The sequence below is a fragment of the Schistocerca gregaria genome, chromosome 5 (assembly GCF_023897955.1).
Source record: "Schistocerca gregaria isolate iqSchGreg1 chromosome 5, iqSchGreg1.2, whole genome shotgun sequence".
Classification (NCBI taxonomy): domain Eukaryota; kingdom Metazoa; phylum Arthropoda; class Insecta; order Orthoptera; family Acrididae; genus Schistocerca; species Schistocerca gregaria.
Window position 1 is genome coordinate 120,592,425 of NC_064924.1, and position 14,377 is coordinate 120,606,801.

Here is a 14,377-nt window from a genome sequence, read left to right on the forward strand (position 1 = left end):
TAATTACATTGTTACAGATCGCACTAAGCAAATCTGGTGAAAAAAACTCCTGATCATGTCACTGACTTTCAACGCACCATGCATGCCACTCGTCATGGACTACTGAAGCTGCTGGACCATACTAATCTTCTGCATATGAAGCATCAGGTAGTGGCATTCCTTTGAAATTTGATACCAACTTCATTTCCTCCCCCTCTCCCTCTCCATTTCAAGTGGTTATGTCCTGTTTGTGTAAACCAATGTATGCAAACACACAAAGACCAAGATGTCCTCCACAACCTTTCTCCCATCCCCCGCCCCTGCCCCCTTCACCACCTATGGAGACCTGGCGCTGGTAATCGGTGTATACTCATATCACTCATCCAATTACACACAATCTCTCTAGATGCTTGCATGTTAAGCAGTTTAGCACTACTTTTGGTATGTAGTACATGTGAGCCTGATACACTTGAGAGAATTGTGGGGATATAACAGACTATTAAGAAGAAGAAGAAACATTTGAATTGTGCATGATGGGACTCCAGATGGAAGGAGTTTGAAACATTTGTGTAGATAACTTGTGCCAACAAATCAGTAGAATTTTTGTAGTGTTTGGATTCAATATCAAGAAGCTACTGGGAAGAGGGAAATGATCACAGAACATAAACACAAATGCATAGGAGCATTGTTTAACATGTAAAATTACATGTCCTGCTACTCTAATTCCATGAACAGAATACAATCTCTTCAATACCAACAACATCTGTAAAGCAAATGTGTACACAGAGATTGCAGTAGCTCACAAACCCCTGTCACTAACTTAGAATCACTGCAGTCATGAAACTGAAGACTCGATTTATATCCATGACGTGGCAGAGAAATGGAGTACTTCATGTACATCTTCGTTCATCAAGAGGAGGATGTTGAAATAAGGTTTCCATCAATGGACATGATTCATAACACATGTGTTGGAAGTCCTCAGCTGACTGTGGTATGGAGAGGTTTGCTGTGAACGACGGCAGGTAGATAGCTCTTTAAGTCACATATAGAACATGGTATTGTATTTGAGCCAAATGCAAGTTATATCTCACAACTAATGCATCTCGAGAGAACAATGGAAAAAAGTAGAGAAATGCGTAATAAATGACCTGCAGAAATATCTCCCTCTCTCCAGAATTCATCGTCAGCCTATCATTAAATCTACCTCATTACAATCCCTCTGAACGGATCACGCCATCTACTTTCTATCATCCTTTAATGCAGATCCATCTCAGTTTAGAGGTAGATCATTCTCTTCTCCTTGAAAACATCAAAGACAGTAGTCAACTTGTACATATCCCTGTTACCTCAAAAGACATAGAGCATAATTTTGTTAATAAAAACAAGCCATACAGAAACTGTTGGTGAGGTTTTTGCTAGCTGACACAGAATAGCTGTGATTGGTGGAGAGTACAGAGAAACACATTATAAATATCATTTTTTAGAATTTAATACACCTAAACAGTCCCTGCACGGGGTCAAACATTAATCCATTCAGTAGATGTATATCACAGTCCTCCACCAGGTAATACAAGGCTCTTTAGCTAAGGTCACGTTATGCGGGTTGCCAATAACTTTGGGATCACACCTGGCCTTGTGATCCGACATACATAAATTTATTACTCAACATCTCATGGTCATCCACGTTAAACAATCTATTCCAGCCATCATATCGCTGTCTACGAAAAATAACTGTTTCTCTGGTTCCCAGTGCTTCCATGTAAACTTTTTCTCTTATTCCTCCTGTTGCCACATTCCTGTTCCTAAGTACAACAATTTTCCAGCATCAAGCAGACATGTAAGTACTCCCTCAAATGGTTCAAATGGCTCTGAGCACTATGGGACTTAACATCTATGGTCATCAGTCCCCTAGAACTTAGAACTACTTAAACCTAACTAACCTAAGGACATCACCCAACACCCAGCCATCACGAGGCAGAGAAAATCCTTGGCCCCGCCGGGAATCAAACCTTGGTACCCGGGCGAGAACGCTACCGCATGACCACGAGATGCGGGAAAGTACTCCCTCACTCTCCCTGAATTTCCCCACAGCTGGCCAATGTGGCCGAGAGGTTCTAGGTGCTTCAGTCTGGAACTGCGCACACCGCTAGGGTCGCAGATTCGAATCCTGCCTCGGGCATGGATGTGTGTGATGTCCTTAGGTTAGTTAGGTTTAAGTAGTTCTAAGTTCTAGTGGACTGATGTTAAGTCCCATAGTGCTCATAGCCATTTGAACCATTTCCCCGCATTCTGGCGTATTTTCCCTCAATTCATACGTGTTTTCCGACAATTTTCGTAATTTTACCGATTTTGTGTCGCTTCTGCTCATGTGTTCATGACATCACTTTTCGCCACGTATTCTAAAACTGCTTGTAAATGTAGTACAGTTGTCAACACCTAGTGCAACTAAGGTATTCGATATCAAAAGTATGCTTGTAGTGTCGAGTGATTTGCGAGAGGGTTGGGGAGGTGGAGGGAGAGGGGAAGTGGTGGAGGGGGTTTCTCAGAATGATGGATGATAACCAGTGGTCATAAATCAATTAACAGAACAATAGGTTAAGGGGAGGGTGAGGGGTCATAAATCAATCGAGTTTGCTCCTGAATGTATGTAACCTGCACTAGTAAACTGCACCAGATTATATACTTTGTATCACAGAGAGCATCACTGTCCATATTAAGAGGGACCAGTACAGTACACTGCAAGAAGAGACGGCCGTCATACCTACTCCCACATACGTCTCATGAAATGACCATAGGGAGAGAAATCGGAGCTCATAAGAAATTTTACAGTGATTCGCACTATTTCAGAATGCAAAAGAGAAAGGGAAACATGACAGGGATACAAATGGTACTCTCCACCACACAATGCAAACCGGCTTGAGGAGTATGGATATAGATGTGACAATAGAGCTAAAATCCTAAATCGGATACTCATTCTCCAACATGCTATAAAAACATTATGTACATTACTTTTCTTGTGCTGAACCTAAAGCTAGTACAAGCATATAACCCAGTTCAAATGTTGTAAAGAGTTGCATGCAAAGGAAGTGACTCTCCATATTCTGCACTAAATTGTCTGCACACTAAATTGCCCTTCAGCCTAAAGTAACAGTATATAAATAATATTTTGGCAGGCTATCACGTCGTTACTATGACGAGTAGAAGGCGTAGTGTTTTGAGCCGGTATCCTGGACTGCAGTTCAGTCCACATCTCATATCCGTTTCGATTGACTGTTATGACTTGTTGAGTCTCGTACATGCATAGAATGGGAAAATTACACACTATATGGCAACCTAACTGTGAGGGGACAGAGGGTGAATTTCTGTCGTAATCCTACATAGACTTCCAACGTGTACTGAAACGTTACTGTATACTTATATCCGATGAATGGTGGCTGATCAGCTCCATGTCATCTAATAGAATCACAGAAAATGAAATCTTGGGTCAAACACCGATACTGTGAAATATGGATATGTGAGGGGGAGATCCAAGATAACTAAACGGTAATGTTATGAAATAACGATGTCTTAATCCTTTCAGACCCATTGGCTACCATTGTGTGCATTGATGTTTAATGTGTCTTAGCTGAAAAAGAAGTACTTTTCCCCAATGGAAGCCTGAGGGACACATTTGTAAATATTCAGCCTTCTCATTATGGTCTAGCGCTGCCAGCTGTTGCGCATTAGTATGAAAATATCAGCATGTCAATGTAGCAATATGCACCAGCTCATCACCACTGGAATACATAGATGTGGTTGGTTCGCTGTATTTCACTGCATAGTTGAATATTGTTGCTATTTTGCATGGTAACTACTGAATGATCAGTTTATTTACTACAACAGAGAATCTTTCATAATTAGTTATTTTAGTCCATCAAATGAAGTCAAGTCTACAAAGAATGTTTTGAAAAGGGGTAAATATTTTTATAAAAAGTTTCCTCCTAGAACCATTAAAAAGTCGCCTAAGAGCATTACTACGTAAAGAGAAATCTTCCTTCTTTCAGAAAAAATTCAGATCTGAAAGGGTTAACACATCGATAATCGATTCGGAACCTATAGGCTCCAGCAATGTTCTAACAAGTCTGCATTGTCATCATGCGCTTTGCCAACATTCCCCATATAAGGGAAAATTCTCTAGCTTTCAAGAAACAGTTTTGGCATCAAGGATTCTTGATATATAACAGAAAAGGGCCATCCACGAGTCGCACAACAACTCACCTTAAACATGCCCTTCAGTTTGCCGGATGTGAACGTAGGGCTCAATTTGATTCTCAGCTGGCGCCACTTCTTTCCTGCTAGGAAAAAGAGATGTTTGTTGAGAGGTTCTTCGTCGTCGATGAACAATCCCCTGTCGTGGAACGTCCCGAAATCCTTGATAAGGACGTGGCGAATGAGTTCAGGGTCACGGATAAGCAGCAGTGGTCGATGAAATCCGTAAAACCCGACATACCTCTCTCCTGGAACGAAAACAGAGTACAGTTACGAATTAAATTAACGACAGATATCACCTCCAGGTAGTAACACATACATCCTACCACTATTGTCGTGTTAATCCTAAGTCTTAAGTAGATCCACATCTAAGACGACATGACGCGTGCGTGATATATCTAAATGCAGACGTGCTCTGTGACGAGAATCCCAGTAAACTTGGCCAGACTATGTTTGACTTGGGTTCGGGGACTCTGGAATACCGTCAGTGGTGGATTATCAGCTCTGCTCCATCTGGTAGGTGGGCAGGTAACGGGAATCTTGGCTTCATCTTCATCTTCCTCTACATGGATAATCTGCAAGTCATGTTTAAGTGCCAGGCAGAGGGTTCATCGAACCACCTACACAATTCTCTATTATTCCAATCTCGTGCAGCGCGCGAAAAGAATGAACACCTATGTTTTCCGTACGAGCTCTGATTTCCCTTATTTTATCGTGGTGATCGTTCCTCCCTATGTAGGTCGGCGTCAAAAAAATATTTTCGCATACGGAGGAGAAAGTTGGTCATTTGAATTTTGTGAGAAGTTTCCGTCGCAACAAAAACAGCCTTTCTTTTAATGACGTCCAGCCCAAATCCTGTATCATTTATTTGACACTCTCTCCCATATTTCGCGATAATACAAAACGTGCTGCCTTTCTTTGAACTTTTTCGATGTACTCCGTTAGTCCTATCTGGTAAGAATCCCACACCGAGCAGCAGTATTCTAAAAGAGGATGGACAGCTAAGTGTAGGCAGTCTCCTTAGTAGGTCTGTTACATTTTCAAAGTGTCCTGCCTTTCTGTATTCTTCCCCACAACATTTTCTATGTGTTCCTTCCAATTTAAGTTGTTCGTAATTGTAATACCTGGGTATTTACTTGAATTTACGGCTTTTAGATTTGACTGATTTATCGTGTAACCGAAGTGTAACGAGTTCCTTTTAGCCCTCATGTGGATGACCTCACACTTTTCGCTGTTTAGGGTCAACTGCCACTTTTCGCACCCTTCAGATATCGTTTCTAAATCGATACAGCGTCAGCACTGGAAATCTTTACAAAGGTAGAAAAAAATCTCAATGAGTGCTAAATGGCAGAGGAGCGTGCGACTGCTGAGGACAAACTGTTGTCATAGAATTCCCTTCGGCCAGTAACCTGATTTCTGTTCTAAGAAGCTTACTGTGGTAGTTGGGTGCGCAGTAAGTACTATAACTTCCTCTAAAAAGCCTGTTACAGGTTCGGAGGAGGATCTTAGTGTTTAACGTCCCATCGATAACGAGGTCATTAGAGACGGAGCGCAAGCTCGGGTGAGGGAAGGATGGGGAAGGAAAGCGGCAGTGCCCTTTCAAAGGAACCATCCCGGCATTTGCCTGAAGCGATTTAGGGAAATCACGGAAAACCTAAATCAGGATGGCCGGAGACGGGATTGAACCGTCATCCTCCCGAATGCGAGTCCAGTGTGCTAACCATTGCGCCACCTCGCTCGGTGTTACAGGTTCGGGTGGCTTGTTGGACAGTGCAACAAATGTAATCTCGTGGGCTGTTTGCCGCCAAAAAATTTTCGTGTAATTCAGGAAGCAATGATAATGGAAAGTCATCTGTCATAATGTGTTATACGTTGTGAAACGAATGCAAAAAAACATCTATAAAAATTTCGTATCGGTATACATAAATAACATTCAGTAAAGCACGAACTGCGAATTCCATGTGGCGACTGTCCTTATAAAAGCTAAATGCTTGGAATATTGCTCTATCGTGATGAAGTTGTGCGGTACACTGAATTACAACAAAGCAGGCCCGCCGTGCTAGAACTTAATAGACGTTGATGGAGACGACGCAAGTAGAAATGGTAGTCGGCGAGTATCAGTGACATAAAAAAAAGTATGAATAAAGGTAGACAGTGAGCAGCATGAAACTCTGTACGTGTGTTAACGTTCAGTATAACGGTACTCTAAGGATATATTACGGCAGGTACCACCCACCTCTTAAGACAGACCTACGTTTCTGCTCAGTTACGATGTTTTAAATGCCAGCACTTTAGTATAACGACTGTGGCGTGTAACGATCAAGTTACATGTGATTAATTTAGCAGGCTGCTCCGAAAACTGTCCAAGTGTTGTTCATCTGCTGCACAATATCTTAACTACACAGGTAAAGCGAGAAGTTACCCACCTAATCGAAGGAGGCAAAGATCTAAGGTCCTGAAAAATACTGCACCATTTTACTTTTTTTCGAGTTAGAATGGCCAACAGAGCTTTGCAGCCGCTATCCATCGTGATTTCTTTCACAGCGACGGCCACAAAATGCATGTAAGTAGTTTCTGTTTCAACACAAGCACACTGGGAAATGGCGAAGGCAATGCCACATGCTCCTCCAAGTAAAACTGCAAATGGAAAATCAGTTCGTGAAACGTCAGAGTACAGCGTTCCAGAGTCAGTAGGCATGACTGGCAAAGTCGAGAGACTCAGGGCGATGTGGAAGGAGAAATTTACTACGTTTTCGGAATCAAGAACTGGATGTGTTCCGACAGCAATTCAAATTTACCCGAACACCTCTTTTTTCTCATCATTCTATGAAAGTGTGTTCGCCATGCTGCGATGTCCCCCCTCTCAACCAGAAATGTTCTATTTTTAATTTTTAAAATAGGAAGCTAACATTTTCGTTTTTCTTCTTGACAGAATTGAGCTACGTTACTTATTGACACTTATTCATCTGAGCAAACTCTTCGATAACGTATATTTGCATAATGACTAACCATTTCAGAAGCTAAGAATGTGGAGAGTTAGTAACGGAGTATGACTGTACAGTTCCGTGTCACTTGCGTTGGTCGTATACTGTGGAGTACTGTCAAACACCTTCGGTCCGGTCTGCACTAAACAAAGCTTGGTCTTGCCTTCTGCCGTCGACTACTGTAAAACGAGGCTATTACTAACTTGACATGTAGCTAATCTAAGGTAAACCTGACAAAGAGACGAGATGAAGTGAGTAAACAAGCACACACAGATAAAACTGCAGCGAGACTGGTGCTGTGCTAAGCGCGGTAGGTACGCAAGGGCGTGGGGGGGGGGGGGGGGGGGGGACTGGGAAGACGCCCTCCGGGCCTTTGCCACGGGTTAGAAACCGGCCGCTCTCTCCTTAACTCTGTGAGGTTTGGGCCGGGGAGGGGGGGGGGGGGGTTGGGGAGAAGACTTAAAGGCCGCAGGTTACTTCACAGTTCCAGCGCAAGTGTACGTACTAATAAAGGGTGTGGAACAGGCAGCAGCACCACACGAATAAGAGAAACGAAAGGAGACGAGGAGGTTCGTCTAAACCTCCGCTCTGTACACATACAATACATTAGGTACCGACGGTGGAAACTATAGACCTACCAGCTACTTTTAAAAGTTATAACTTCAAAATGGCTTGAGATGAGCGACAGGGTGACAGTCGATAAAACAGGATGTTTTTTATTGCGTTATCAGAAGGTACATAGCTTGAACAATTATTCCCAAAAATATTTTGCGCGAACTTTAAAAACTAACGATTCTGTGAGCGTTTGAAGCCCAGAATTCACTGCAGACCTCAGCGAAAAGGTCCGGTTCCACGCGTACGCTTCCTATTTATACCGATTTGAGTAAACCTCGTTGGTTGGAGCGTTGTTTGTGCGGTTTTACTGGAAATGTGAACGAAACTTTCAATAGTCTCATTTGGAGATGCGCTCCAAAAATAACATGAAGCCGAAGCGAAATTGTCAACGTCGCTTCAAATTTGGCCGTATGTCTATTCAGTGTAGATCCTTCTGCATTAATGCACGTGTGGTAAATGCCCTTCAAATCAAAACTGGCGACGGAATGTGCCGATTCTGTGAAGACAGAGACGCCAGCGGCGATGCACTCAGCGACGAAGAGGGCTTTGAGTACGTAAGTGAGGGCTTATCAGGTCAAAGTAGGAGAAAGCGCCACCCACAAGCCAGGGCGATACTTATTACTGACGAGGAATCGATGCTATCCCTTAAGTTTCAAGCTTTCTCCCATTTTGAATGATAAAAACTTGTCAAACTTTAAAGGCGGTTTTCTCAAGCGGCCATCCACTAGCTGGAGCGATCGTTATTACGGACCAGTAATTGATGATATCCCTTAAGTTTCAAGATTTGTCCGTTTTTTATATGATAAATATTTGTCAAACTTTAAACACGGTTATCTAAAAACTACGCCCACACTACAATTTTCATCCGGTTTTAATAATTTTTCGACTCCCTTGAGGCAAATTTAATTCTCTTCACTCCATCGTAGCCATTTTTTTGCAAATTGATGTTTAGTATTTTATTCGACCAAAAAAGAGGGGTCCAAAAATGTCCAATTTTTTAAAAAATATGTATAATTCACCAATTTTTTTCCGAATCCGTATGATGAACTAAAATTACATCTGTAAGGATCAGGGTGACACATTAATTTCAGTTTGCAGTTAACCACAACTGGAGTTGCAGCAACAACCGTCGATCTGCCTCCTTTCAGAGCTGCCTCTGGAAAATCACCATTACACACAGAAGACATTAATAGTTTTCGTTAAAAAAAATACCCAATAAATTTTCAATTTATGGCGCATTCATTGTAGCGAACCACATTTGTCAACTACATTCCAGTACGCAGAAAAGAACCCTGAATTTGAGCAATGTTTTCGTCCATCACGCTGTCGTTCCCCTTTAAGGAATCTTAACAAATGAGGTGTCAAACAATGGCACTTGAGGATCGCTATCTGACATTGTGTTTACAGTTTATATAAGAGCAGTAAAATGTGATTTGTGGTTCGGAATGTTCATTCAGATTATTAGAAAACTCATTTCAGCTCAAAATAAACTGCAAAAGATGTGTATAGCGCCACTGTTACATAACAGACTACAACGACTATCTCTATAGTTTAATTCTCTTTAATACTTGTTTCGTAAATTAAACCGCCTATTCCTGCTGCCAATTAATTTATTTTTCCAAGAGACGTTTCGCATTTTTCTTATTCTAAGGCATCATCAGTGAGATCTATAACGATGGCCGGCCGCGGAGGTCTCGCGCTTCTAGGCGCGCAGTCTGGAACCGCGCTACTGCTACGGTCGCAGGTTCGAATCCTGCCTCGGGCATGGGTGTGTGTGATGTCCTTAGGTTAGTTAGGTTTAAGTAGTTCTAAGTTCTAGGGGACTGATGACCTCAGATGTTAAGTCCCATAGTGCCCAGAGCCATTTGAACCATTTTTTTCTCCTTCGGTATACTCTCCTCCACAACTGATACACTGATACACCACTCCAAGTGCCGTTTCCATTCCGCAAACAGTCTTGCAATGCCTCTTGCTGGATCGCGCGAAGCGCCGTATGCGAATTTTCTTTTACCTGGTCTATCGTTGAAAATCTTCGTCGTTTACAGGGATTTTTAATTTTGGAAATAAAAATAAGTCAACAGGGACCATGTCTGGAGAGTACGAAGGAGGCGGCACAGTGATTTCGGTTTTTGTGCAAGAGTCACATACCAACAGGGATGAATGTGCGGCGGTGTTATCGTGATGCAAGGGGCGTGAATTCTCTCTCCACATTTCAGGCCGTCTCCTTCTCACAATTTCTCGCAGGTGTCACAATGCGTCCCGACAGTACTATCGATTAACAGTTTGTCCCTGCGGCAGGAATTCATGATGAACTAATCATTCAAAGTCAAAGAAAACTATCAGCATGGCTTTCACATTTTACCTGACCTGGCGAGCTTTTTGTGGTCTCGAAGAACCTTTTCCGACGCATTATGAAGACTGAACCTTGGTCTCAACATCATAACCGTAGACCAATGTCTCATCACCAGTTATGATTCTCTTAAGGAACGTCTCGTTCTCATTTTCACGATTCGAAAGCTCTTCACAGATCGCGAGGCGAAGGATTTCCTGGTCTAGAGTCATGAGCCGTTGGACGAATTTGGGTGCAGCACGATGCGTTTGAAGATGCTGTGTCAGCATTTCTTGGAATGATGTAACTGAAATGTTACATTCTTCTGCAGTCTCTCGGACAGTCAGTCTCCCATTGGCACGCACGATTTTTTTGACGTTCCTGACATCAGCGTCGTAGGTAGACTTCGAAGGGTGTCCTGAACGAGGGTCATTTTTAACTTCGATCCCCCTTGTGAACCATCTGTAACACCGAGTACTGCATAAGGACTCATGACTGTAGGCTTCCTCCATCATTTGGTGAGTAACTGTAAAGGTTTTGCGAGTTGCACGCAACATTTAATGCAGACGCGCTGCTCCTCTAACTCTGACATGTCGAAGTTCCCGAACTGTGCGACACAACGTTCTACTCAATACAGTACTCAACAATAACTAACAGAGATACAACAATGAAACTTACTGTAGTTACAGATTAATGACAGGTGTGTGCAGGTACGCCAACCACATTTCGCTCCTAAAACACCACTGGCGGGAAATTACGAATGTTCCGGAATTTTTTTAACAACCCTGGTATTGTTCGGCTCTGACAACCGCATATTCAGCATTGCCCACATCCCAATCGCGTGCTACAAAAAGGGGAGCCAGCTTCATCAGGTTAAGACAGCCACCTCTCCTACACCATACCGCTAATCAGTGCGATGATCAACTCTGTCCGCTGGACTGGACAACGGGAACCACAAACCGTCATTGTTCCATTTGAAAATGGTTACCAGCTTCCTTTGGCGCTCTGTGCTGTATAAACAAAATCGCATAACCGTCCAAAGTCAATAAAGTTAGGAGGGCACACAGAAACACTACGCTTCAGGTATCCATCGGAAAGAACGGAACTTACTGTGAAGTGTTACACACGTCGGTGAGACCCCATCCAGCTCGCTGATGGCTCCACATCTTGCTAAGCGGCCTCTTTCTGCCTACTGTGTATGCGTTGGCTAAACCGCCGTAGTCACCTTGGAAAGAGCAGAATGAAGAAGGCGGTGCCTACACACAGAAACTTGCCAACTCTTCCACAACCTTTTGTAGAGGCCAACAGCTTCATTAGTGACTGACTGCCGACTTCCGAAATCCGTCCGTAAGGGTTCAGTATTCACCACATGCATGCCTTAAGGATTTGCAGTCGACTTTGTCCGCACCTCGTGGTCGTGCGGTAGCGTTCTCGCTTCCCACGCCCGCTTTCCCGGGTTCGTTTCCCGGCGGGGTCAGGGATTTTCTCTGCCTCCTGAAGACTGGGTGTTGTGTGATGTCCTTAGGTTAGTTAGGGTTAGGTAGTCCTAAGTTCTAGGGGAATGATGACCATAGATGTTAAGTCCCATAGTGCTCAGAGCCATTTGAACCATTTTTTGCAGTCGACTTTGGCGAGTTCCAGGTAGCCCCACGAAATTATGTAACAATGAGCCCTTCGAGCCAGGCAGTGTCAGGAGCAGAATTCACGCGTTTCTTCCTACACGCTAACTGCACTCGCTGCGAGGTGCTGCTACCTGACAGGTCTTCCAAAAGGGTTTCCCCAACAGTTTCTGGTGATGACCAGACAACTGAACCATTCGCCCTTGAGCCAGCCGCCTCGGCCTCCACAGCAGCACACTGAAGAGAGACCAGTCCGTCACTCAGCAGAGCGAACACGCAGTTGCGGCCAGGAACGTTGGAAACGCACAGAGCACGTCTACATCATCACATATTATGTCCCAGATTCTCTTAACAAATAATGAATATAATTATAGTCTGTTTATCACTGACAAAAATTTTAATTTCTTACTTGGTAGCTGATTGTATATGTTCTGCATGGTCTGAGCAATACATTCGTGGCCGAAAAAGTTTCTCCAGAAGTTTCCAAACGGAACTGTAGGTTCTGCGTACGGCACCCCCTTGTTCTTCCAGTACCTGTAGCTATTGGAGAACCAGAGGTAGAGGGCGAGCACGGCCGCCGACAAGACGACGACCAACTCGGCGATCCACGAGTCTAGGAGCAGCGCCATCTGGAGCCTGGAAGAAAAGTACAAAGCTGGGAAAGGCGTCAACGTCCATTGGACTTATAGCAAGCTACGCACGACGTGGAAACTTATAATGGTGTGGGTGAGAATGGAGTGCACGAATGATGCTCTGCTGGAGATGGGTGAAGGTGGAGAAAGTAGCCAAATGTTGTGAAAGTCCTTTATTTTTAACCCTAAGGAGACGTATCGCAATGGCCCAGAGGCGACGGACGTTGAACGTGACACCTAGGCACGCCGGTCTGAGCACTTCACTGTAAGCACTTCTCGAAGAGGCAGACCCGTAGCGAGGGGCTTTGGCCGTCACCACATTCCGGGCGGCCGGCTTTTTCCGAGTCAGCATTGCCTGATAGCGTTTGGAGTGAGATGGCCGTGGCGGAGCATGCGGGTGGCCTGCCCACAGGGAGGCGGCAGTGACCTCGGGGCGACGAACCCAGGACCGACGGCTGTGGAGCTGCGTCCCTTGGCGTCGCACCGCAGCGGCTCAGCGCCGCGAGGTCCTCGCTTTGTGCCGTGACGCTACGGCAGGATCCTCGGAGGGGAGTCTCGTGGAGACGACGGAGGACTGAAGGCGGTCTGGTGGCTGAGACTGTCAGACAGCTGTCTCTGACACATCAGCCTGTCTGGGTCAGCAGAGTGGGGGGCGGCGTCGTGAGACAAGCCCACACACCCGGCGGGTCTCAGTCCGTACCCCAGCAGTTCCGTGCCGATAACCCAGTCCGCCGGCTAGGAGGTGTATACGTACGGTCAGTGCTTAATTTATAAAATTTTAGGTCTTTCAGTCCATATGTGTTGCGCTCGTTGATATACCAAGACAAAGAAACGATGCCCCTTCGGAGTTCACACAATGCACCTTCTATCGGGGAGCACAATTACATTTCTTTGCCATTTATGGGTAATTTTAGTTATGAACTGGCAAAACTTTTCAGGGGAGTGGGCTCTCGTATAGTACTTTCCGCGGCTACCAATCTCCAGTTTAGGTACATACATAATGAATCACCTAAAAAGAACAATCTTTTGGCATCGGGGGTATTTCTGCTGGAGTGTCGCGATTGTAATGCAGGATATGTTGGACAAACAGGCAGAACCTTCAAAATTAGATTGCAAGAACATCTCATTAATAGATGGGGACAGGTAAAACCGAGCTCTGCCTTTGCCCAACAGCTTAAAGCCACAGTCCTCCGCAAGTACAAAATCTTAAGATTTTGCATTTTGCGCAAAAGGGTATGAAGTTAAACGTTTTGGAAGAAACTGAAATAGTTAGGCATATGGAAGACAAAGATTTGTCTCTCCTTAACGGCCAAATAATTGGCGCCAATCAGGCCTTTTCAGAAGTTATGAAATCGGTGTTATTAAAGTAATCCTGGAGCTCTCGTAGTCCTGCCTAAATATGAACTCTGTTCCTCTCTGGTCTTAGCAAAGCCATTAGGTTTTTTTTACTCAAATAGGATACTGGCAAGTTTGTCGCTTTAAATGATGACGTTACACATTTCAAATGTAGCTATAAAAAAAAGGGGGTGAGCAATTTTACCCGCATAACGTCCGTCTTCCACGTTGGTGTGTATTTTTTAAGCCTAATAATTTTACTTGTATTTTATAAGAAAAAAGTTTCCTTGCTAGATGTTCTAGCTCCGAATGACGCAGTATTGAGTGTTATAAGGGCGGCCTCTTTATTTGAAATTACAGTCCTGTGTTTTTAATGTTCTCGTTCTAGTGGTAAATGATACGAAAAATCTGTTTATGTACTGCATCTGTGTGTTCTATTATACACCTTGTTTTCTCATTTTAAATTTACCGCCTTCATTTATATTTTACTTCGTCAAAATTTTAGGATAAGTTAAGCACAATTGTTGCCCCTAGTAATTCCATCTTATCAATGTTTTATGTGCATTACATTTATAAGTTATAGTGGGTATGTATATCCAGTTTACGATCTCTCATTTTTAATCACTGGTGCGTCGC

General features: G+C 43.8%; 1 protein-coding gene across 1 annotated transcript in view; it reads right to left on the reverse strand.

The window, feature by feature from the left end:
* The window catches only part of LOC126273255 (cytochrome P450 6k1-like), a 50,914-nt gene extending 38,688 nt beyond the window's left edge, over positions 1-12,226 (reverse strand). The window contains exons 1-2 of the mRNA XM_049976799.1: positions 12,184-12,226; positions 4,237-4,475 (exon numbers count right to left, since the gene is read on the reverse strand). Of these exons, the coding sequence (XP_049832756.1) occupies positions 4,237-4,475; positions 12,184-12,211 (267 nt within the window). The 5' untranslated portion in view covers positions 12,212-12,226. The remainder of the gene's footprint in view (positions 1-4,236; positions 4,476-12,183) is intronic.
* Between the last annotated feature and the right edge of the window lie 2,151 nt (positions 12,227-14,377).